The following is a 21,526-nucleotide window of genomic DNA, read 5'->3' as shown; positions in this document are numbered from 1 at the left end:
CTGCCTTGCAGACCCCTGAGAAGGCTGCCCCAATTGGGTGTGCTGGGCAGAGGTCAGCTCCACCGGCATGATGAACTGGAGGGGGGCAGTGACCGACAGGTTGCCTGGACGTGCATGTGCGTGTCCCAGTGCCTGCCTGGGTGGGCGTACCCATCAGGGTGTCTCTCGGGGCATGTGTGCACGAGGCCCTTCTCTGAGCAGCTGCCTTCCCATGTTTATGTCTGGCCCACACCCCCAGCCCACTCAGGGCTCCGGGCCAGGTGGGGCTGTGAGCCGGCTTGTCTCCCCTCCACACACCTGGCTCCAGGGATGACGCCTCCACACCACCAACACTGGGACTCCAAACCCGCCTGACCCTGGGGGTGGGGGGAGCTGAGAGCCCCCCCTTGAAAACCAGGGTGATGAATCTCTTCCTGGCCTTCCCCGCTGTTATTGCCATTGCCATGGTCACAGCACGGGCCCCTGTGGGGAGGATAACAAGGGGGGCCGAGGGCCATGGGCGTTGCCCTCTGGTTGGTACATAGCACGGTTTTTCCAGACACACAGACACACACACACAGACACACACACACAGACACACACACACACACACACACACACACTGCCTGGAACCCTCCCAAAGCTTCAGTCACAGACTGACGTGCCCCTCCAACTCCCCCAGCTCCCTGTCTGTCCTGCCCACCTGTGGGGGTGGGGACCCCTCCAGCTGCAGACCCCCCCAGCACTGGGGGACTGTGGTGGGTGGACAGATCCTTCAGCCCCCTAGACTCCATGGCCAGGCACATCCCCATTTGAGGCTTGACTGGGTGCCCGTCAGGGCCCTGACAGCCCCTCCAGGAGCAGGCTTCTTGCTTCCATGGGCTCACCTGCCCAGGATGCACTGGTCGGGGAGTGGCAATGACCTGGCCCAAGGTCAACCAGACTCGGGACCACTGGTCCAGTTCAAGACCCAGATCTGCCTTGCCTGGCCCTCCACCCCTTTCCTTACTCTTGGGGCCCTAGTGGCATTTGCTGCACAAACCCATGGAAGGCGCAGTGAAGCACCTCGCACACCCCAAGACGCGGCCCGCCCCAGCGCTACCAGCACCATGGCCCTGCGCTCTTCTCCCTCCCAGCTCTGGCTGGAGGCACAGGGGCTGCATCTGGAGTGTGAGGGACAGAGCGGCCAGGAGGGCTACTTGCCCCAGGCTGCTCTGTGCCCAGAATGTCCACCCTGCCCCAAGCCAGCCTAAGGGCATCCAGGGCCCTGAGACCTGGGGGAGGTCACTGCGGAGTTCTGGCTGCCTGGCCAAGGCCACCTCCACGTGCTCACCCTTTCTCTGCACACTCCCACGCCCTCGCCTGCTCAAGCTCCACCCAGGCTCAGCTGGAGACCCAGATGGGAACCGGGCAGGATCCTGCCCTGCAGCAGAATTCTGGATGGAGAGAGCCGGGCTGGGGCCCCAGGGCAGGGCTTGCATGGGCTCCAGTCACTGGGAGAATTGGTGAAGGCAGGGCTGGGCCCGGTGAAGGCAGGGCTGGGCCCCAGTGACCGCTGAGGAATCCACCAGGAGAGTTCTGCCCCTCAGGGCTGGACAGACCCCCCCGCCTCCCCCATGCCATACACTGTGACACTTGCCTCTGGCCTTTTCCCTACCATTCTCAAGCCCCCACCCAGTGCCCAGCGCCTCAGTCTCCGGGCCCCCTCCTCAGTGTGGACAGGTGTAAGGATGTCCCCTGCTAGGGCTGGAGGCCAGCAGGGCCTGTTTGGAGTCCCTGTACCCAGATGCCCTGCAGGGCCAACATGTGCTCCAGGACCACTGCTGAGCCCGGGGCCAGAGCTGCCTTCCTGCCCCCAGAGTCCACCCCTCCCTGCCCTTCTCCCAGGCCCGGCTGAGGCTGAGTCGTGGAGACTCAGACATTCCCAGGGCCTATTTTTAATAGCTTGTCTCCCAGGACCCCTTGTCTGGCCCGAGGTCCTGCCCCGGGTCGCCCTGGGGCTGGGGAAGGGAATGGACTCTGTGCTTTCCCAGAAGGACGCTGATCCTGTCCACCAGGCCTCGGCCTGGCCAGGGTAGGAGAAGGCCCCTCTCCTCCTCTGCTGGAAGCAGGCACGGGATGCAGAGGGCTGGGGTGGAGGGATGGGGGCGCCTACAACCTTGAGCTCCCTCAGCCCTCCCTGCCCTCCCCCTCCCCCTCCCCCCACCCCAGGCTGAGCCTGGTTCCAGGAATCTCTGTGCCCTGGAGCCAAAGCCCATGCAGCACCGCCTCAAATTCCAGCCTCATCAGTCCAGCAGCTGGGTGTGTTCATGGCCACAAACCCAGCCCTGCAGCCAGCTGGGCCCTGAGAAAACGTGCTGCCCACACCTTGCCGCCCAGGTCTCCCTCCAGTCCTTGCCTGGCCCAGCTCCCAGAGGCCCAGAGCCAGGGTCACAGGCACTAGGTGACTTCCTGACCCTTAGCACCCAGGGGGCCACAGCCCGTGACCAGTGCGCTGGTGCTTGGAGAAAGGTCATGCTCCCTCAGGCCTAGAGAAGCTCAGCCAGGCTAGCCTAGCTGCATGGGATCCCCAGGGAGCCTCCAACAGCAGAGGACTGGCACTGGTGGGTCACTGGCCCAGGGGAAGGTGGAGGGAGAGGGGCTAGGGGTCTAGGGCAGGGGATTCTGGGCCTCAGGGAAGTGGGGGCCGAGGGAGCTGCAGGCCCCACAGAGATGCCTGGGTGGTGGGGGTACCAGCTAGGGCCCAGGTCTGAAATGGGGTGCAGGGTGGGTCTTGGAGGGTCCTGGCGAGGAAGTGGGGAAGACTGGACCGGTGGGAGGTGGGGTACAGCTGGGGAGCCAGATGGCGGAGGAGGCCCGGGCGCTTTGCCCAGCCCTGCGGTTCTGGATGGAACAGAGGTGGTTAGATGGCATTTCAGAGCCGCCTCAACTGGCTGGGACCGGGCTGGAGGGGTGGGGGTGGAGGCCGGGCAGAGGGGAGGTGGAGAAGGCGGCACACCGGACAGGCCTCCCCTGCGTCTTGCAGGGGCGCCCGAGGAAACACCTGGCTTGTGGGGAGGCTTCCTGGAGCTGGTGACACCAAGAGAGCCCCGGCAGCGCAGGGCCACCCGCGGCCCCCACCGACGACACCCAGCGACCGCTTAGAGACAGACGGTAGCGGCCCCGCCCCGATTTCCATGACAACCCCGCGGAAACAAACACGGAGCCGCGGCACCCTCCGCACGCAGGAAGTGGAACGCGCCCTCCTCAACAGTGAGAGGGCACTGCGTCCCTGGCAGGGCCGGGCCGATCCTCCCTCGAGGCGACCCCGGCAGCCCTCGCCCCACCCCCCAGGGCGGGCCTTCACACGAGAATAGGCCCCGCCCTTCCCCGGGATTTGGGGAAGGGCGCGCCGCAGGTCAAGTCTTCCCCCACGCAGTTTCCCCCGGAGCCTCCCGGAGGAGGGGCCCCGGCTATGCTCTCAGCAGCTCCCCACCGGCCGGACGACAGGAATTTCCCATCCGACACCGGGAGCCCTCAGCGAGGGCGGGCCTGGGAGTGCTCAGGGCAGCCTAAGTTCTCCCCCAAACTACCCCCCAACCAAGGAGCTTCGTGCTGGCTGGCGGGAGGGAGGTGGGAATGTGGAGGGGTGTTGTCCCAGCCCCTCCTCCGAGCGTGCTTGCCCGAACCTCCCCTCTGCCTGGGGTGGGAACTGGGCGCCCTTGGGGTACCTGCTCCAGCGCCTCCCACCCCCAGGGCAGGCCGACCCACCCTGCACATCCTAGCTGCGTTCCAGGCGCCGGCCAGGTACGAGGAGACGCTGCCGCCCACGCGGGGCGCCTGGACTGGCCAGGAGGGCGGCTTGACACTGCAGACACCAGGAGCCAGCCCTCCACACCAGGGACACGGATGGTTGCTCGAGGGTCAATGAGCCGGGCACCCAGGCTCAGTGTGTCTGGGCCCGCGTACTGGAGGGCGCGCCAGGCACGGGCCTGTGCCACGGGCTGGGGCACTGGGAACTGTCCCTGGGGGCAGGGCACATGGGGAGCCGGCTGCCTATGGTGCTGGGGACACGGGCTCAGAATGCGAAGGCCCGGATGATGCTCCTGGCTCGGGGAGGGCGAGGCATCTGGGGGTGGGGTGCTGGGAGCAGGCCAGGGCAGGGGCTGAGCACTGGAGGGCAGGTCTCCGAGGGTTCTGCCCCCCGCGCCCAGAGTGGAAGAGAAGGGGCGCCCTCTGGTGGGCTTCCCGGGAGCCGGCAGATAAAGGGAAGGCAGACGAGGAGGCCTCCTCCCAGCTACTGAAGAGTTCCCGTTTGCAAAGGCAGAGCCTGGACATCCTGGGGAGGCGCAGAGCCTGGACATCCTGGGGAGGCCCGAGGTGACTCCGTCAACACTGCAAGCCCAGATGCAGGTACGCCGTTCAGGCAGGAAGCGCCTAGGCCCCTCCTTCAGACTGCCCACATGCTGTCCCTGGGCTCCCACCAATGCTGGGGCCGGCCAACCACACTCAGCCTCACTCCCCCTAAACCCTCCTGGCTCCTCCTGGGCTGAAGGCCCACCTCGTCCCTGACCACCCTTCACCGGCTTCTCCCCCTGCAGAGAACCCCTCCTCTGGTCACCTGCCCCGTCTCCCTCCACACGCCATGCCCTCTGCTCTTTCCCGAGGCTGACCTCTCCCTCTGGGTCTCTGATGGATTGGAGGACCCCCCGGTTTTGGTGCCCATGTCTGGGGACCAGGACCCCACCCCCGGATGCCTCCCACCCTCCCCACGTCCAGCTAGTCTGGTCCCTCTCAGGGGCCCAGCCCACCTCAGTGTCGGCACCACAGCCTAAACCAGCGCCTCCCTGCCTCCCAGCCACGACCACCACCGTTGGGAAGAGGACCCCGGACGAAGAGACGCTATCCCGGCTTCACGCCGTTGCCACAGACACAGACACAACGCGGGGTCGTGCGATCCTCAAACCTTCATTGACAGCAAAACCCCCAGCAGTCGACTGTGAGCCACATGAGGGTGGCGGGCGGGCGCTTGTGAGGCGGGGGGGAGGCGGGCAGAGGGCTCCTGGCAGGGATGTCCCTCCACCCTTGGGACACTGTGAGGGGCGTGGCTGTGGCTGTCACGGGCAGGGGGGGCATAAATAACACTGTGGGCAGGACTCGGGCAGCAGGAGGGGGAGCGTGGGGCGGCCACCTCAGAAAGACCCGCCTAGGCCACAGGGACACTCAGGGACGTGTGGGCCACGAGACACAGACATGCGGACACGGGGGGCCAGGAGGACACAAAAGGGGGTGACAGGTGGCTGGGGACACAAAGGCAGACACACCCAGAGAGACAGGGTTGGTGGGCAGGGCTCTGGAGTCAGCTCAGGGGCTTCCTCCCCAACACGCAGGCCCTGGACTCGCAGGTGCTGAGGTGGGACTGGGTGGCGGTCACTCTCCCCTCGTAGCCAAGCAGTGGGCCCCTGGCCAGGGGCCTGCGCAGGCGGGCCCATGTCCCGCAGAAGGGCCTGGGGCCCTAGGGCTGAACTTTGCCCTCAGGATCCTTGTCATAGATGTAGCTGCCAACAGCTCCGGTGTTCACCCCTGTGGGGAGAGGGGCAAGGGTGGTAGGGGAGGGGTGGGGGAGGGGGGCCCCGCGTCCCAGACCCTCCTGGCCACACTCACCCTTGGGTCCGAAAAGTATTCCGTAGCAGGGCTTGTGGCAGTAGGGCTGGCCGTCGTGCTAGGGACGAGATGGGGAGGTGAGAAGCAGGGGCCCCAGAGTCCTCACTCCCCCTGGTGGCTTCCTCCGGGCCGCCCTGAACCCTCGAGTTCTCAAAGCCTTGGCCAGGTCGGCTCAGCTCGGGGGAGCTGGAGGGGAGGACAGCGCCGCCACGCCACGCAGCACTGCGCGCACGCGAGCCACGAGGCTGGCCACCAGGGGGCAACGCCCACCGCCCGGCACCCCCCTCCCCCGCCTCCCATCCCCCCGGCAGCTGCGCGCCCCGCCCCCACCGTCCAGCCAGCGCCCCTCTCACCTCCGCGTGCCCGCCTGGGGTCAGCGTCTTCCCACAGCGCTCGCAGCGCAGGCACGGCCGGTGCCAGTCCTTGCCCAGAGACGTCACCTTCTCGGCTGGGGATGGGAGAGATGGTGAGGCTGGGGCCCCCGGGTGGAGACCTCCCGGGCTGGGGGTGGGCGCGGCCACTCACCAAAGTAGACCCTCTTGTTGCAGCGAGGACACATGTTGGGTTCCCCGGTGAACGTGGTGACGCTGGAGGCTGGGAGGGGGAGGAGTCAGGACGGGGCACAGCGGCTCCGACGCCCCAACCCCCCCGCCCCCAGACACTCAGCCCAGCCCACCTTTGCTGGGCCCCTTCGGGGGACCGCTGGCCTTGCGCTCCTCAGCTCGGGCCACAGGGACCTCGATGGGGCCAGTGACCTGCGGTTTCTCGGCAGAGGGCTTCTCGTAGATGTAGGAGCCGGCACCTCCGATATTCACCCCTGTGGGGTGGTAGGCACGGTAGGGGGGGTGGCCAGTGGGCTCCCCCACCACCCAGCTCTCACAGCCACCCCCCAACTTCTCAGAAAAGGGACCTCCACGGCCCACTGTGGGGTCAGGACCCCCACCCAGAGGGCACCCGTGGGCTGCAGATTTCCGGGAAAGGCACGGAGGATGGTCCTTCAAGGACGGGAGGGGCCGGCACGGGGAAGGAGGGAAGGGGGCCGGGGGAATCCAAGGGTCCACAGTGTCTCGCCAGGCCAGCCCCAAGTCTCTGCTGGGCCGAGGATCGGCACTGGCCATGTCCCCCAGCGCTGGAGCAGATCACACGCCGTGGCGCCCCACCCAGGCTCACCTTTGGGTCCGAACAGCGTGGCATAGCAGGGCTTGTGGCAGAAGGGCTTCCCGTCATGCTAGGCAGAGGGCAGGGTATGAGGGCGGGGGCCTGGCCTGGGCTCCCCGGCCCCCCTCCCTGCCCGGGGGAGGGGCTCACCTCGGCGTGGCCCCCTGGCGTCAGCGTCTTGCTGCAGTGCTCGCACCTGAGGCAGAATCTGTGCCAGTCTTTGCCCAGGGAGCTCACCTTCTCAGCTGGGGCGGGAGGAGGGTCAGGACCAACGCCCTCCTGCCCTCCCGCGCGCAGCCGCCTGCTGCCTCCGCTGTCCTCCCCGCTCCTGGGCAGCCTCTGCGCCGGGTCCCCTTCATCCCCACCCAGGAGCCACGTGGCACCTACCTGCTCCCCCACTGCAACCACCTTTTGCTCCCCAGGGGCCCTGCTCTCCCTCTGGGTCTCAGGCACCCTCATCACCCTGGGTCACTGGGCTGCAGCAAGGAACTTGGACGGGGTCCCAGCTCAAGCACCTGCTAATCCCCTCACCAGGACACCTGCCCCTCCCTCGCACACATCCCCAAACCCTCCAATCAGGCCCTAATGGAGCTGGCAGAGCGCCCCCGCTGAAGGGTGGCCCCGAGCCTCCAGAACCCCAGCAGAGAGGCCAGTCCCTGTCGCCGCCATGGGACACCCGTGGGACAGGACGCCTGCCTGTCTATATTTGGCTTCCCCTCCCTAAGCTCTGAGAGCACTCCCCCCCCCCCCCCCCCGCCTCTGGCTGCTGCTTTGGCGCTCAAGGTCTGAGACCAGCTGCTGAGGGTCACGTTGGGGCCCCTCCCTGTCCCCTGCCCCAGGCTGGGGCTGCTGGGCCACCTCCCAATGGACGGAAGCTGGGGCTTCCCCAGGGGAGCACAGCAGGAAAAGGGCAGAGGAGAGGGCAGGAAGAAAGGCCGGAGCTGAGTTGGAATTCCTCCCAACTGGAAAGGGGCCCGGCCAGAGGAGTCGGGGAGGAGGGGGGGGGGTCAGGTGGGCTGGGCCCCTTCCGCCCTGGCAGAATCTGGCCAAGCCCCAAGAAGAGGCCAAGGACCAGTGGCTCCTCTGGTCTCCCTCACAGAGGGGGCCCCACCATGGCCAGGCCTCCCCCAGGGCCCCAGCAGAGCAGGGAGAGAGGGCCTGGCCGGGGGCACCCCGAGCCCCAGGAGGTCTGTGGGTGCTGCTGGAGGGCAGTGAGTCCCCCTGGTAGCCCAGGTTCGGAGCTCTGAGCGCCGGCTCCCCACAGCCCTGGTGGAACCTGCTGGCCCCGGCCAGGGGCAGCACAAGCTTAGATCCCTCTGGCCACTCCACCAAGGAGGCTGGGATGCAGGCTGGCCAGGCCTCCCCCCAGGTCCATGCCAGGGCAGATGGGAGCTGGCTGAGCCCAAGGCGGGCTCGGATCCCACACCAGCCTGGCATCCTCTCCCAGTTCTCCTTCTGGCCAGCGGCGGCCGAGGCAGCTGCAGCTCAGGGCTGCCAGAACCACTGGCTGGCTCGTAGGATGTGGCCACCTGAGGGCAGGGGAATGACCCTCAGACCCACTGGCCAGGTCGACGGCCCCACATTACCGGCCCAAGTTGGGAAGGCAGAATCGATTGAGTCTAATGGCTCGGAAGGGAACCGGCCCTCACCCAGCTGCACGGTTGTTGGGGACACAAAGGCTTGGTGTCCCTGAGGTCACCCTGGGGTATCCTGGCCCAGGTTGCACTGTGCACACGCTTGGGGTGTAGGCTGCTGGGGTGCAGCCTGATTGGGGGTGGGAGGGTCTGGCCCCCGCCCCTTCCTCCACCAGGGCCTCCAGACCAGGACAGAAGCCAGCGGAGTCTGAGCCGCCTTTGTTTTCTGCTGGGAGCCGGTGGCCGCCCAAGCAGGCAGAAGCGCTTTTCCGGGCTGTCCACGGGACTGTCGGCCCGGCCGTGAGCTAGCCTGACTGGGAGCAAAGTTGTGGGCGGCGGGGCTGGCAGGAGGACCCTGGCGCTGGCCCCCACCCTGAGCCTTACAGGATGAGCCCTGTCTGGGATGGGGGCAGAGGGCTGGGCGGACTCCTGGGGAGGCATCCGGAAGCCCCTCGGCTTCCAGCCAGCCCAGAAGCACTCCAGGCCGAATCCGGTCCCTCCCCTCCGGGAACAGCAAACAACATCGGCCTCCTCCGGCCTCCTCCTCCCACTCTGGCCTGCCGGGAAGCCAAGTGGCCATCTTCACCTCGGCCTGTCCCAGCCCAGACCCGGACCACTGCCCCTAGGATGACAACGGAAGGATCGCATCCCCTGTCTGTCCCTGTCTCTCCCTGCCCTCTGGCCATCCTGGCTTGTGCCACCAAGTCTGTCTGTGTGGGCGTTGGTGGGAGGCTCGGTGGGCAGGGACTTCGCCGCCCTGGCAAAGTCGAGGAGAGGATCAGCCAGGATGAGGGAGAGAGTGGGTAAGCCAGACAACAGGGTGGGAGCGCCAGAGAGTGGGTGAGCCAGTGCTGGGGGAGGGTGCCGCCAACCCAGGGGGCATCCTGGCAGAGAGGACCCCCTCCAACCCAGCTACCTCCTCCTGAATGCCACTGTTCTGACCTTGAGGAAGCAGGGGGCCTGGCCACCTGGGCTCTAGCGTCCTCTCCTGCTTGTGGGGACTCGCTTGTCACCCCATCCCCGGGAAAGTCCTGGGGGAACGTGAGCCCAGGAAAGGAGCGCGCTGGGACACGCAGGAGGTAGAGGCCAAGGTCGCCCCCGCGTGGACTGAGTCCAGACAGAGCCCAGCCCTGGCCCAGCCCGGCGTGGGCAGAAGTCGGGGTGGGGGTTGGGGGTCACGGGTCGAGGCCACGCCAGCCCGGCCACGTGTCCGCGGAAGGCGGGACTGGGGTCCGCGGGCGAAAGGGCCGAGAGGGGCAGGAGCGCGCGAGAAGCGCCCAGAGCTTGCTGCCCCGCCCGACCCCGCCCCGCTCGGCACCGCCGGGAGAACCGCGATGCGCCCGCGAACCCAAAGCTCTCCCCCAAGCCCGGCCGTATTCTGGGGGGACCACGCGCCCCCACCTGCCGGGCCTCGGGCCCCCGCCCCACCCCCAACGTCCACTTCGGGGTTCGGGCGTGGCCGCCCCCAGCTTGTCGCCGCTCCGCCCTTCAGCCGCACCCGCGTGGGCAGCGCGGCGAGCCGGGTCGGGGCCGCGCATCCTGGACCGAGAAGGGCGGCGGGGTGCTGGCCGGGCCCGGACACTCACCGAAGTACACGGTCTTGTCGCACTTGGGACACTTGGAGGCCATGGTCGGTGCGCGCCCGTTCAGCCCGTGTCCTCCGCCCGCGCCCGTCTCCCCGCCGCCGCCGCCGCCGCCGCCGTGCCCGCCCCGCCAGCCCCGCCCGACCGGCTGTCCGTGCTCCCATTGGGCTGCGTCCTGGGCGGGGCGTCGGGAGCCCGCCCCCGGGGTCCGGGCGCCCGCGGGGGCGGGGGCGCACCTGCGAGGGCTGATGGGGGTCGACGGGACCCGCCGGGGGCCCCTGGGTCGCGCGCGCGAGGTGGCCTCTACCCAGGCCCGCCCTGTCCTCGCTTGTTTCCATGGCAACGTCGGGGCAGCCAGCCGGGCCGCGGGTGGGACTGGGAGTCCGCGGCCGCCTCGACTGGGGGCGTCCTGGCCAGCGGGGCCTCGGCCCGGAAGGGCGGCGTCGGGACAAGCAGACTGACTCCCCGACGGCGGACCGGCCCGCCCTGCCCGGTCCTGGCGCCCGGGTCCCCAAGGGAACCCTACCCCACCCTGCCGCGCGCCGCCGCCCCGCTTCCCTTTGTTGCTCGGTTTCTACAGCAACGGCCTTGCGGTGGGATAGGAGCGGGATTCCGGGCGGGCGCGCCACCGGTCCAGGCCCGGTCCCGGCCCCGCCTAGCACTGTCAGTGGTGCTGAAGGCCCACCGGGTGGAGGGCAGGGCGCCCGCCATTTCCAAAAACAGCGCGAGAGAAACTGCTGGAAGGGGGTTGGGGAGGGGGTGCCTGGCAGCGAGGGGACCCGCGGGAATGTGCTGCAGGCTCTGAAGTTGTCCTCCCCAAGCTCTCCCACCCGAGGGCGGTAGGGAGGGGAGGAGAGGAGGGAGAGGAGATGTGGGGCCCCTGGAGTGCCCCTTTCGCGGGTGCTGTGGCCGGCCACACGGGCGGACCCTGCCATCAGCCTCTACCCCTATCCCCTCCCCCGGCTCCCACCACGGGCATCCCTCGTCTGGACCCCACTAGCTTAGGGCCCAGGGCCTCTGACCTCCAGCCTGGTGGCGCCAAAGCACCCTCCTGGAGGGCCGGGGAGCTAGGGCTCTGCCAGCATTCAGGGTCTCTCCCCGGGGTCCACAGCCCTCCTGCCAACAGGGCTCCACCTACCTGCCTGACCAGTCCCACCCTACCTACCTGCACCTGAAGCCATGCAGGACCCGGCCCTAACCCAGGGGTCTGGGGGACCTGGAGGATGCTGGGGCCACCTCCCAGGGGCTCTGCCTCCTCATGGGCTCTCCTCTGGACCTCCATCCCCAGGTGAGCCTCAAGTCTGGCAGATGGGCAGACCCCCAAGCCCAGATGACTAGGCCCAGTCTGGGCAGCGGGCTCCAGCCCCCTCACCCCCTGCCCTGTGTCTTTGAGGCTCTGTGCTGGACACTGAGGTCTGCCCCCCACTCCCCATTTCCTCTGCCTGGTGGCATCCGGCGCCTCTCCTGGCCCCCGGTGCCAGCATGTTCACAGTGGTTGGGTGAGCCAGTCTCACAGGGCAGTTTCATGGCAGCCCTGCCGCAGCCCTGCTCCCGGCGGTGCCCCCACCCATTGCACTCACACCCTTCAGCCACTGCCATTTCCGTGAGAACAGCCCAGAAACATGTGGCCCCCCTCAGGCCTGACTGACCAGCCTGGCTGGCCCCCTCTCCCTCCGCACTCCGGCTCTGGCCCCAAGCCAGCCAGGGCAGAGACCAGAGGGGAGGCCTCAGCGGGCCCCCCTTCTTGGACAAGGTGGCCTGCAGGTCAGTCATTCACAGCCCGCTCCTGGCTCGGGCTGGGTGTCCGGTGTCTCTGAATAATTCATGGGCCCACTGCCCCCACTTGGCACCTGTTACCACCTCCTCTGCAGCTTGGGAGCCCCCGGGGACCCCCGGGCATCAGCCTCCGTGACTCCACCCCGCCCCTGAAATTTGCAGGACTGCTGTGGAGGGCAGACTGGTTGGGCACTGGTGTTGCCCAGCTTGGAGAGGGAATGGGGGTGGAGCAAAGGAATGGCACTGGGCCCTGGCCAGATGCCCTGGAGCCAGGGAGGGGCGAGGGGGGCGGTGCAGGTGCCCTGCCGCCCAGCTGCAGTGCCTGGGCTGATGGCACCGGGGCTGTTCTGGGCCTGGCGGGAAGGGGCACAGATCGCGGGACACAGAGCAGCAGCATCTGCCTCTGAGGCCACTGAGGGCTAGAGACTGGGGCAGGTACAGGCCGGGCCAGCTCCTGGTGAGCAGGCCGTGGGGCTGGGTGAGGACAGCAGGTTCACGGGAAGCAGGCAGGGCCTGCCCCGAGGTGGCCAGGCCAGGTGGCTAGGTGTTCAGGCAGTTCCCTCCCCTAGGGCCGCAGCGCCGGCAAATGGCACGCAGGAGCCCAGTCTCGCTTTCCCGCAGGGCCCCCAGGGCTGCGCCCAGCGGTGGGCAGTGGGAGGTCCCAGGCACGGCAGGCGTCCGGGCTGAGTCCCTTGTGGGGACTCTTGTCCCACTGAGATGGCCCTGGCCCTGGCCCTGGCCCTGGGGGTTGTGGGGGGGTTGGCTACAGCCCCCTGCCGGGCCCACGAGAACAGGCCAAAGCTGGCAAACACTCCTGGGCACCCAAGACCTTGCTCCCCCCAGCCCATACCCACCTCCCACCCCGCTGCTAAGCCCCGGCTCAGACCTCGCAGCCCAGGCCCTGCCCAGCACAGTGCTGGGGTCGGGGCGGGGGACCCCCGGCTCCCGGCTCTCCGCAGGGCCTGCCTGTCCTTGGGACAGAGATCTCGACCAGCCTGGGGGGACCAGGTTCGTGGGAAGGGAAGTCAGTCCCCGGGCCTGGGGAGAACCCTCCCCTCCCCTCCCCACCCCACCCCATCCTCAGGCCCCAGGATTGGAAAAGGCCCCGGAGGAAGCTAGTGTCTTTCTCAAGGTCACCAGCCTGGCCTCCCAGCCCCCCCTCCCCTCCCCTCGGCTGACACTGCAACGAAGCCCTGGGGCAGCAGGGGCGGCAAGGGGTGGTGCCAGGACTGCAGATTAGAATTGGCTGGGGGGGGCGGGGGGGGCGCCACAGCCACCCCTCTGACACCCTGGCCCGCCACCCTGCTGGGCCCTGCAGCTGGGTCCTGGAAGGCCAGGACGCCCCTTATCTGTCTCCAGCGAGGGAGCAGGGTGGTTTCTATTTCAGTTCCCCAGCTGAGATGCCCACGCGTCCCAGTGGGGCTGGAGGCACAGGAGGCAGAGTTCGGGGAGGGGAGCCCCTTGGGGAGGGCTTCGCTGACCCCCTTGGCCGGCGGAGGTCAGCGTGGCTCCCAGATCCCTCCCCGCAGCGGCCTGGCCGCACCTGTCCCCTGGGCCCGGAGTGGCTGTGCGGGGGCCAGCCGAGGCAGGATGTCTGAGAGGGACTTGCTGAAATCTGAGCAAACTCTCCCCGTGGAAACTCCACACCTGCTAGGGGTGGCCCTGCAGTTCCTGGCAAAAACCCGCAGACAGCTGGGGCAGGACTCTGCCAGGAGCAGGCTGGCCGGCCGGCTGACCCAGCTATACTGGCTGCCCCGACGGAAGCCAGGCACCTGCCAGTCTGGGTCCCAGGCCAGGCCCAGACCACCCCCTGCCTTGGACAGACACAGGGGGTCTCAGCACCGCCCCCCCCGCCCCCCCGCCGAGTGAGCACCAGCAAGCCCTGTCTGGACCTCTCCCTGCCCCCAGGGCCAGGTGGTGAGCATCGGGCCAGGGCCTCCGGGAGGCAGGTATGCGGGCCAGGCCGGCCACGTGCTGCTCGCCAGGGCCTCTCCTTGAGAGTCCTCCCCCGTGGCGGGCCGGGGGAGTCCAGGCTGGGGGCGCCTCTGGAGCCACCCTGGCGAGGAAGCCCGAGGCCAGCGCCGGCTCTGCCCTGGGGGTGAGGTGGGCCCAAGACAGGGAGAGGACTGAAGACAATAGACAAGGAAAGGGCTAGTTGGATTTTTTGTTTTTATGAGTTTTTTTCTTTGTTTTTTTTTAATATGAAAATTACTTGAAAAGACAAGGGGCCAACCCCACCAGGCAGCTCGGCTGGCCGCTGGCCACGCCGATCCTAACATTCCAGGTGTAAGTTACAGAGCTTAAGTTCATCTACAAAAAAAGTAATAAAAATAAAATTTAAAATGGCACCTTCAACAGAACACAAGGAAACTCCCGGCCGGCCCGCAGGCCCACGTCGCAGGGCGAGCGCTGGGGCGGCCCCTCAGCTCCGCTCCGGCCAAAAAGTAAACACAAGCTAAAAAGGTGACTCCTCGGCGGCCCTGGAGTAAGTTAGGCAGCGCTTTCCCCCGTTGGGGGCCGAGGAGCAGTCTCTCTGCGGGTGGGGGGGGGGGCGGGGGCGGGCGGGGGCACTACCGAAACCGGGCGGCAGGCGGGCGGTGGGCGGGCACTGTCTGCGGCTGGAGGGCCTTGCGGGCAGGCGGGCAGGTGGGCGGCGCCTAGTCCTCGATGACGATGGGCTCGTCGTTGACGGGCGCGGGCGGGGCCGGCCGCAGCGGCAGGGCCTGGCTGGGGCGCAGGGCGATGGGCTTGTAGGGCCTGCGGGCCGCGCGCTTGGTCTCGGAGGACGAGAGCAGCTTGCGGATCTTCCTGTGAGCGAGACACCGAGTGACGCGGACGCGTGACGCGGACACGGTGGCCCCTGCCCCCTGCCCGCCGCTGGCCCTGGAGGCCCCACCTGGTCTCCTCGGTGGCCATGTAGAACACGTCATCGGGGGCGTCGATCCAGTTCATTCGCCGCCGCTTGACGGGGGGCAGGGAGCCCCCCCGGATCAGCCTCACCTTGGTGGGGTACGCCTTCCCGTTGAGCAGGAGGTTCCGGCTTGGTCCCTGCGGTGGGGAGGCGCCAGGGGTCAGCCCGGGGCCTCCACGCGGGCACCCGGAAAGCCCGAGGTGGCGGTCCCAGCGGGGAGCATGGAGGCTTGGCCACCCCGGGCGGGCAGGGGGCCCTCCGAGGGCCGTGGAGACCCGCCGCCTGCCCCTCCTCTGGTCCCACTGGGCCTCCCAGATGCTCCCGTGCAGCGCCTGGCAGGGCTGGGGGGCCTCCCCCAAAGGCCCGCGGGAGCTGTGGGAACACACGTGTGTGTACGCGTGTGGAGGACGGGGGCCCTCCCTCTCACCATGTGCCTGGTCTGTCCGTGATTCGCCAAACCTGACAAGAGGGAGGAGAAGAGGCTGTGAGGTCCGAGGCAGGGCATGTCCTGCACTCAACACACTCGCTGAGGACCCGCAGCCGAGAAGCAGGAAACCTGGGGCCAGGTGCCCCCAGAGCCACAGCCCACACCCAGGTGGCGCTCTGGGTGGGGGCCAGGAGTCTCGGATCTGAGGTCGCTCCCTTGACTGGGCCGCGACAACTGGGGCCTGGTCTACAGTGGGTATAAATACAGTGGCGCCAAGGAGCCCCTCTGCAAGGCGGCCACTCCCCGGGCAGCACCACTGAGACCCCAGGAGGCCGGGCCACCCTGGGCTTCCTCCCAAGGGGCCCCCAGCCCCCCTCGCAAACCCTGGGGCCAGCCACCCAGGGAGGAGCTGATGGAAGCTCCTAGGAGTGGCCAGTAGGCCAGGCTCTGGCCAGGGTTCCAGCGCTTCCACCCTGTGGCCGGGGGTCTGGAGCCACAAGCAGCTACCAGTGACTCAGGAAAGGCGCCGTCCCAGGTCTCGGTCCACACTCCCAACCGGCGCCCAAGGCCTGTGGCTCCCAGACACACATGGAGCGAGCGTGTGGGCGGCCGTGGGAGCGCACGGCCGTGAGGGCTGGTCTCCACCACCTGCGTCCCGCCAGAGGCCTCCCAGGACCAGCTTCTCCCAAAGTGCCCCTTGGCCACGGTTTGTCTCTTGACGAGCAGAGAAGAGCCGTCCAGCCCTCCCCTTTGCAAACCACCTCCTAACTTGGGAGTACCCCAACCCCGGCAGGGCAGAGGGAGGGGCCGCGGCACCCGGCCTGCAGCCCTCGAGGCCCTGTGCTACTTACCCAGGTAGGTGCCTACCAGAGGGATGGGTGGCGGAGGAAAGAAAGCACACGGTCAGCGTTACAGGGGAGCGCGTGCGCGCGGCGGGCCCAGAGAGTGGATGCAGCCGCAGGCGCGTCCGTGAGCCGATTAGCCCATTAAGGCCCCACTGGTGCCAGAGGCCGGGCCTCGCCCAGAGCCAGCTCCCGCCACCCGCTGCTGCCCCGGCCGCCCCACAGCACCCCAGGAGGCCAGCTGTGGCCTCCTCCCAGGGCTCGTGTGCGGCCCCCGAAATCCCCACGCAGGATCCGCACGCCGGGGCTGAAGCAGATAGGTACGGAAGCACATCGATCTTGGAAAACCCGACAGAAACCAAAGGATTTCATCCCTCCCGCTACCTAACGGCTTTCCCACAGGTCGGACCCCAGAGCCCGGAGCTGCTGACGAGCACGCGGCCCGTCACCCCCGTCTGTGGGCGTGACCAGACCATCCCCAGGGCAGCTGTCGCAGGGGCAGAGGAGCGGCCAGCCCCGCTGCTGGGACCAGGGGCTGCGGCAGCCTCCCCGCCCGAGGGCTGTGGTGGCGGGGGGAGGTCAGCAAGCCAGCGCCCCGCCCTCGGAGCCCCACTGAAGGGTCGTGGGTGAGGCAGCCGGCGCAGGGGGGCCTGGTGCAGGCAAGAGCCCGTGTCCAGATGCAGCGAGACGGCAGGACCCGGCACCAGTACCACCGGCTGACCCTCAGGATGTGCCTGCTGGGGCTCCCAGACACAGCCGAGAGACGGAGCGTCCAGGGCACAGGGCTGGGCCGGGTGGCCACTGGCCACAGCCACCTCCCGGGTCCCCACGTCCGGCCCACCTCCCACAGATCCCAGGACAGCCAAGCCTCGGCCAGACCCCCGGGGCCAGTAGTCCTCCAGTCCTGAGCTTGGGGAGGGCTCTGGACATGTCCATGCTGGCTGCCCCATGGAGCTGGAGTACCCACACCAGACCTGACCTTGCCGTCACGAGGGGCTGGCAGGAGGGGCTCCCAGTGCATTTCCCACGTTCTTCCCTTCAGCTGGTTCCCTGTTCACCTCCCCCGCCCCCACACGGGTCCGGCCGCAGGCAGACCCCTGGGGGGCCCTAGAACACCCAGGTCTGACACATCCCCCACTGCCACCGTGGCTACATCCTCCTAGAGCAGCCCCAGCTCACGGACACCCCACCCTCCGCTGACGGGGCAGAAGCCGGGCCCTGGGCAGGCGAGAAGAGGAGCCGCACTCCAGAGGCGCTGACGGCAGGAGGGCCCCGCGGAGGGCTGCCCTAGCGCACGCCCCACGAGCGTCCCACCCAGCTCTGGGACCCTTAGCCCTGGGCGCGCCTCCCTGCGGGGCCCTGACCTGAGCGTCCACCCGGGCCTCACCGACCCCCACCCAGCCGTGCCGGCCATGCCACAGCTCTGTCCCATCTGCCCCCCGAGGAGACCAGGGTCCCACAGCCCCCCACTGGGGCAGGGGCACGGGCAGGGTTGCAAGCACAGCGCAGGCGGCCACGCAAGCTGAGGCTGGCGGCATGCGGACAGTCACAGCACGATGGCAGACAGTACAGGCGGGCGGCGGGGGCACCAGGGCCGCCAGAGCGAGGACAGTCCACTGACCGGCGCTGGGCCCGGAAGGAGGGGCGGCCCGCGAGCCGGAGGCCCCGGGGCAGGAGGCAGCGCGTGGGCAAGCTGGGGGCCCGAGGGGCAGCGCTCCGGTCTTTGCCGAGCGGCAGGTGAATCAGGAGGAGCCGGGGCAGCAGGTGCGGCCCAGCCCGCGTGGACTGCCCTTGGACGTGCCCTGAGCCGTCCGCCGCGCACGCGTGAGCACAGCACACACAGGCACGCGCGGAGGGCCGGGCCTTACCCCTACTGGGCATCAAGAGGCGCTTCTTCACGTTGCCTGGCAGCGCCCGGCGGCAGGAGAGAGGAGAGAACACACGGTCAGCGGGGGCGGGCGCGGCGGGGGCCAGGGCCGGGTGCCCCGGGGCCACAGGCCGTGCTGGCCAAGCCCAAGGCCCCGCCGGACTCACCGTCCACCCCGTTGTGCTGCTCGTAGCTCCTCTTGCCCAGGATGGTGGGGGAGCCGTTGTTGATGACGGGCGCCGACTTGGCCGGGGTCAGGCCGCCGAGCACGCCGGACGCGCTCTTCACGGGGTCGGGCTTCGGGGGGCGGGGGTGGGTCTCTGCAGGGGCAACGCGGGCAGGTGGGCGCACTGCAGGTCCTCAGCAGCAGCCCTGCCGCCCGACTGACTGTGGGCTGCCAGAGCCCAGGCCCAGGGCGACCAGGGCCTGGGAGGGCACCGCAGTCTAGCACCCCCGGGCATCCCGCGAGCAGGGACAGCTGCTGGGGCCGGTCTCCTCGGCTCCTCAGCCCCGGCCGAAGGGCCGCACCGCCGGCGACCACCGGCAGCTCACAGGCTCCAGACACCCATAGACCAGCAGGTCCACTCCGCGGCCCCGGGGCTGACAGCCCCGGGCTGGCCGAGGACGGGCCCCCGAGGGCCGCCCGGAAGGCATGGCTCACACCTGCCAACGTCCCACAGCCCTGGGGGCTCTCAGGGAACAGACACCACCTCCTCCCGCGGGTCAGGGCGAGGCCAGCCCCGGGCCGAGACTCCAGACAGCAAGTGCTGCCAGAGCCACTTGTGTCTGCCGGGAGCATGCCTTGCTCACGGTTCTGGAATGTCCCTCACGAAGGGAAAGCCACCCCCACCACTGGGGGGACCGAGTCCACACAGCCAAGCCCAGCCAAGCCAAGGGCCCTCCCCCCTCCCCCCACCAAGCCCCTGGCTGAGTCCCAGGAACAAGCCGGGCCGGGGGGAGGCGGGGGGGCAAAGCCAGCCGAAGTGCTCAGGGTCCCCAGGCCACAAGGGCCCTCCCTGCAGGCTGCTGCCTAGGTGTGCACGTCTCCCACCCAGCCGTGACCCTGCCCTGGGGAGTGGGGGGCGGAGAAGCCCCCGTGGGAGATGCCTATCCAGGCGCAGAGGCATCACAAGAGCCAGTGCGGCCGACCCAGACCCCTGGGGACTGCAGGGGCGAGGGGAGCAGGGTGGGGAGAGGCTGGGACCCCCTGGGGGGGTTAGGGATGCAGCAGCCGGTGGCGGGGGGGGGGGGGGCAAGGCTGCGCTGGAGGAGAGCAGGCTCACCGAGGTGCCGCAGGACGGCCTCCAGGGGCTTCCGCGTGGCCTGCTTCAGCACCAGCGGGCTCTGAGAGGCTCCGGGCAGCCGTGCCGTGCCTGTGGGGTGCGAGGCCCGGGTCAGAGCTCCCGCAGGGACCGCACACCCCGTCCCCACCAGCCCCGCCAGCGCCCCTCCCGGAGGGACACTCACACTCAGCCTTGATGGCCGCACTGTTGATGGGCATGTAGGGGTGCCGGGCGGCGTGCCACGGGCGCAGGATCTCACGGCACAGGCGCCGGGCGATCCGCGTGAGCTTGGTGGTGTGCAGGTAGAAGGCCTGTCTCGTCTTCATGGCAAACTTGGGGCTCCCGCTGCTCCGGGCTGGGATGCCGTGGGGGCTCTGCGGAAGGGGGCGGGCCGCCCCAACACAGCGCCATGACCGCGGGCCGGACCGCGGGGCGTGCGCTGGGGCAGGGTGGGGGGGACCGACTTACCATGTTACTGCGGTTGGGTCCTGGCCTCTCTCCATCTAACCGGGTTGGCATTTTCAAGCCACCATATTTCTTCCAATATGTCCAACAAGATGCGCAGAGGCGACACTGCATGTTAGGGGGACCCCAAGAATACCACTGGTAAGACTGGGTGGCTACGGACAACAAAGTTGGAAATAGACGGATTCTTAAGCAGAACCAGTGACGGCAGAGAGCATTACACAGCTGTCGCCCGCCCGCGCCTGCCCCCCGCCCCGAGGGCCCGTGCCCGCCCCACCCGCGCCCGCCCCCCGCCCCGTGGGCCCGGGCACTCCCCAGGAGGGCTTCCCCAGCAGGGCGCGGCCGCCGCCCCCAGGCTGGGCCCCAGGGCAGTGGGCTGGGGGGCACCCGGATGCCGGGCGGGGCACTTACTGTAACAGCTCTCGCAGGCCCGGCCGGCCCCAGGGCTCTGGCCTGGCGCCCCGGCACCATTCACCACGCCTGCCTTGACGTTGTTGACGCTGATCTGGTTCGGGTTTGGCTTGTTACTTGGGTAAGGAAGGGAGAGAGGAAAGACGTCACGGGACCACCAAGCCCTGGGCGCGCGGCTCCGGGTCCCGGCAGCCCCCGTCCAGACCTGCCTGGCCACAGGGCAGATGCGGACCCCTGCCTGGGGGGGTGTGATCTTTCTCCCCTCGAGTTCTAGAAGCAGCTCCCACCTTGTCGACACCCCAGCTCCATCTGCCTGCGCTTAGCTCAGCTCACAGTTGAACCCCAGGCCGGGCGGGTTGCAGTCCTGATGCCCTGTGCTGCCCCCACCTCTGCCCCCGGGCCACCACGGGCTCCGATGACAGGCCCCCGACTCTCTCTAGGACTCAGCCAGGGCAGCACCACGGGGCCACGTGGGATGCGGGGACGGCGCCGTGAGGGGCGTACTTACTAGTTGGGGATATAAACTTGCTTTAACTTGCTCTCCGCTTCAGCTGCTTTCAAGCGTTTCTTCAAACACAGAACAAAGGGTCAGGGTGGCCAGCAGGTGGGTCTGGAGAGGGGATCCCCCAGTCCCCGCGCTGCCCCCTCACTCTAAAATTCCCACAGGACCCCTCGGCCCCCGCCCAGGCCGGGCCCTCACCTGCTGCACGTATCTGTCGGTGGTCTTCCACATGTAGTAGTACTCGATGATGCTGGTGAGCGACTTCCAGGGGAGCTGGGGGGAGACGGGCACGTCAGGGGGCCGGTGGGGGCATGGCGGGGCCGCTAACCCCACCCAGGAGGGGGCGAGCCTCCCCCCAGCCCGCGTCAGGGCCCCTCTCAGGCCTCGCCCTCTCTCTCTCCCTCTCAGGCACACTCCATTCAACGCAAGAGCTTCCTCCCCGGTCTCGGCACCTCTGGTCTCAGCACCTCTGCCCGGCTCGGTTGGTGGTGGGTGCTCCCTCCCCCTGCGCAAGGCGCTGGGCGCCCAGACGCCAGCCCCACCCATGACCCGGCTGCAACGCTTCCACCGGTACGTTCTCGCGATCGCTCTGTTCCCGGGTCCCAGCTCCCCCGCTGTTCAGGCGCCACCTCTGGGCCCCACAGGCTGCGTGTAAGCCCAGTGCGGCCGTCACAGTCTTGCCACTGCTGTGCCGCCCCCTGCGTTTCCATGCCACCTCCGGGCCAGGCTCAGCCGAGTCCCGCGGCGCGGATTCTCCCACAACGTCTGCCCGGGCGCGTCGACAATTCAGACTCTGCACGCACCTGGGCCATTGCCGCACGGGAGCATGAGGGGCCCGAAGGGCCCGGGACGTGCGGGAGACGTGGCGAGGTGAGTGCTTTATTTCCCGCCCGCCTTCTCACTCCGCTTGTTTCTGTGTGAGGAGGCCTTGCTGCTCTGCTTAGGTTTTCAGTGCGTTCTGCGCATCTGCCTCGCAGAGGGGGCCGGCTGTCGGCCTCGGCCTGTGTCCACGTCACCAGGGGCTGCGCGGGTCCCTCTGATGGCC

General features: G+C 68.6%; 2 protein-coding genes across 3 annotated transcripts in view; both read right to left on the bottom strand.

Annotated features, from left to right (window-relative positions):
- Nucleotides 1-4,910: 4,910 nt before the first annotated feature.
- On the bottom strand, nt 4,911-10,119 carry CRIP2 (cysteine rich protein 2). The gene is made up of 8 exons (XM_081229485.1): nt 10,001-10,119; nt 6,931-7,025; nt 6,793-6,850; nt 6,299-6,439; nt 6,148-6,216; nt 5,976-6,070; nt 5,623-5,680; nt 4,911-5,541 (listed from the first exon to the last, which is right to left on the bottom strand). The coding sequence occupies exons 1-8, from the start codon at nt 10,041-10,043 to the stop codon at nt 5,474-5,476; spliced, it is 627 nt and encodes a 208-aa protein (XP_081085611.1). The 5' UTR covers nt 10,044-10,119; the 3' UTR covers nt 4,911-5,473.
- A 3,806-nt stretch (nt 10,120-13,925) lies between these two features.
- The window catches only part of MTA1 (metastasis associated 1), a 38,383-nt gene continuing 30,782 nt past the window's right edge, over nt 13,926-21,526 (bottom strand). Inside the window, exons 11-21 of one of the 2 annotated variants that reach the window (XM_081228892.1) lie at nt 20,680-20,754; nt 20,488-20,546; nt 19,980-20,095; nt 19,572-19,723; nt 19,288-19,477; nt 19,104-19,193; nt 17,988-18,140; nt 17,822-17,857; nt 15,112-15,143; nt 14,670-14,821; nt 13,926-14,581 (exon numbers count right to left, since the gene is read on the bottom strand). In XM_081228892.1, the coding sequence (XP_081085018.1) occupies nt 14,431-14,581; nt 14,670-14,821; nt 15,112-15,143; nt 17,822-17,857; nt 17,988-18,140; nt 19,104-19,193; nt 19,288-19,477; nt 19,572-19,723; nt 19,980-20,095; nt 20,488-20,546; nt 20,680-20,754 (1,206 nt within the window). In that variant the 3' untranslated portion in view covers nt 13,926-14,430. Of the gene's footprint in view, nt 14,582-14,669; nt 14,822-15,111; nt 15,144-17,821; nt 17,858-17,987; nt 18,141-19,103; nt 19,194-19,287; nt 19,478-19,571; nt 19,724-19,979; nt 20,096-20,487; nt 20,547-20,679; nt 20,755-21,526 lie in introns of those variants that run through there. The other variant, XM_081228893.1, reaches the window with a different exon arrangement.

Source organism: Mesoplodon bidens (genome assembly GCF_964165515.1).
Source record: "Mesoplodon bidens genome assembly, chromosome: 3".
Lineage (NCBI taxonomy): Eukaryota > Metazoa > Chordata > Mammalia > Artiodactyla > Ziphiidae > Mesoplodon > Mesoplodon bidens.
The sequence above is the reverse complement of the archived record's forward strand: the minus strand, read 5'-3'. Positions and strand labels throughout refer to the sequence as shown.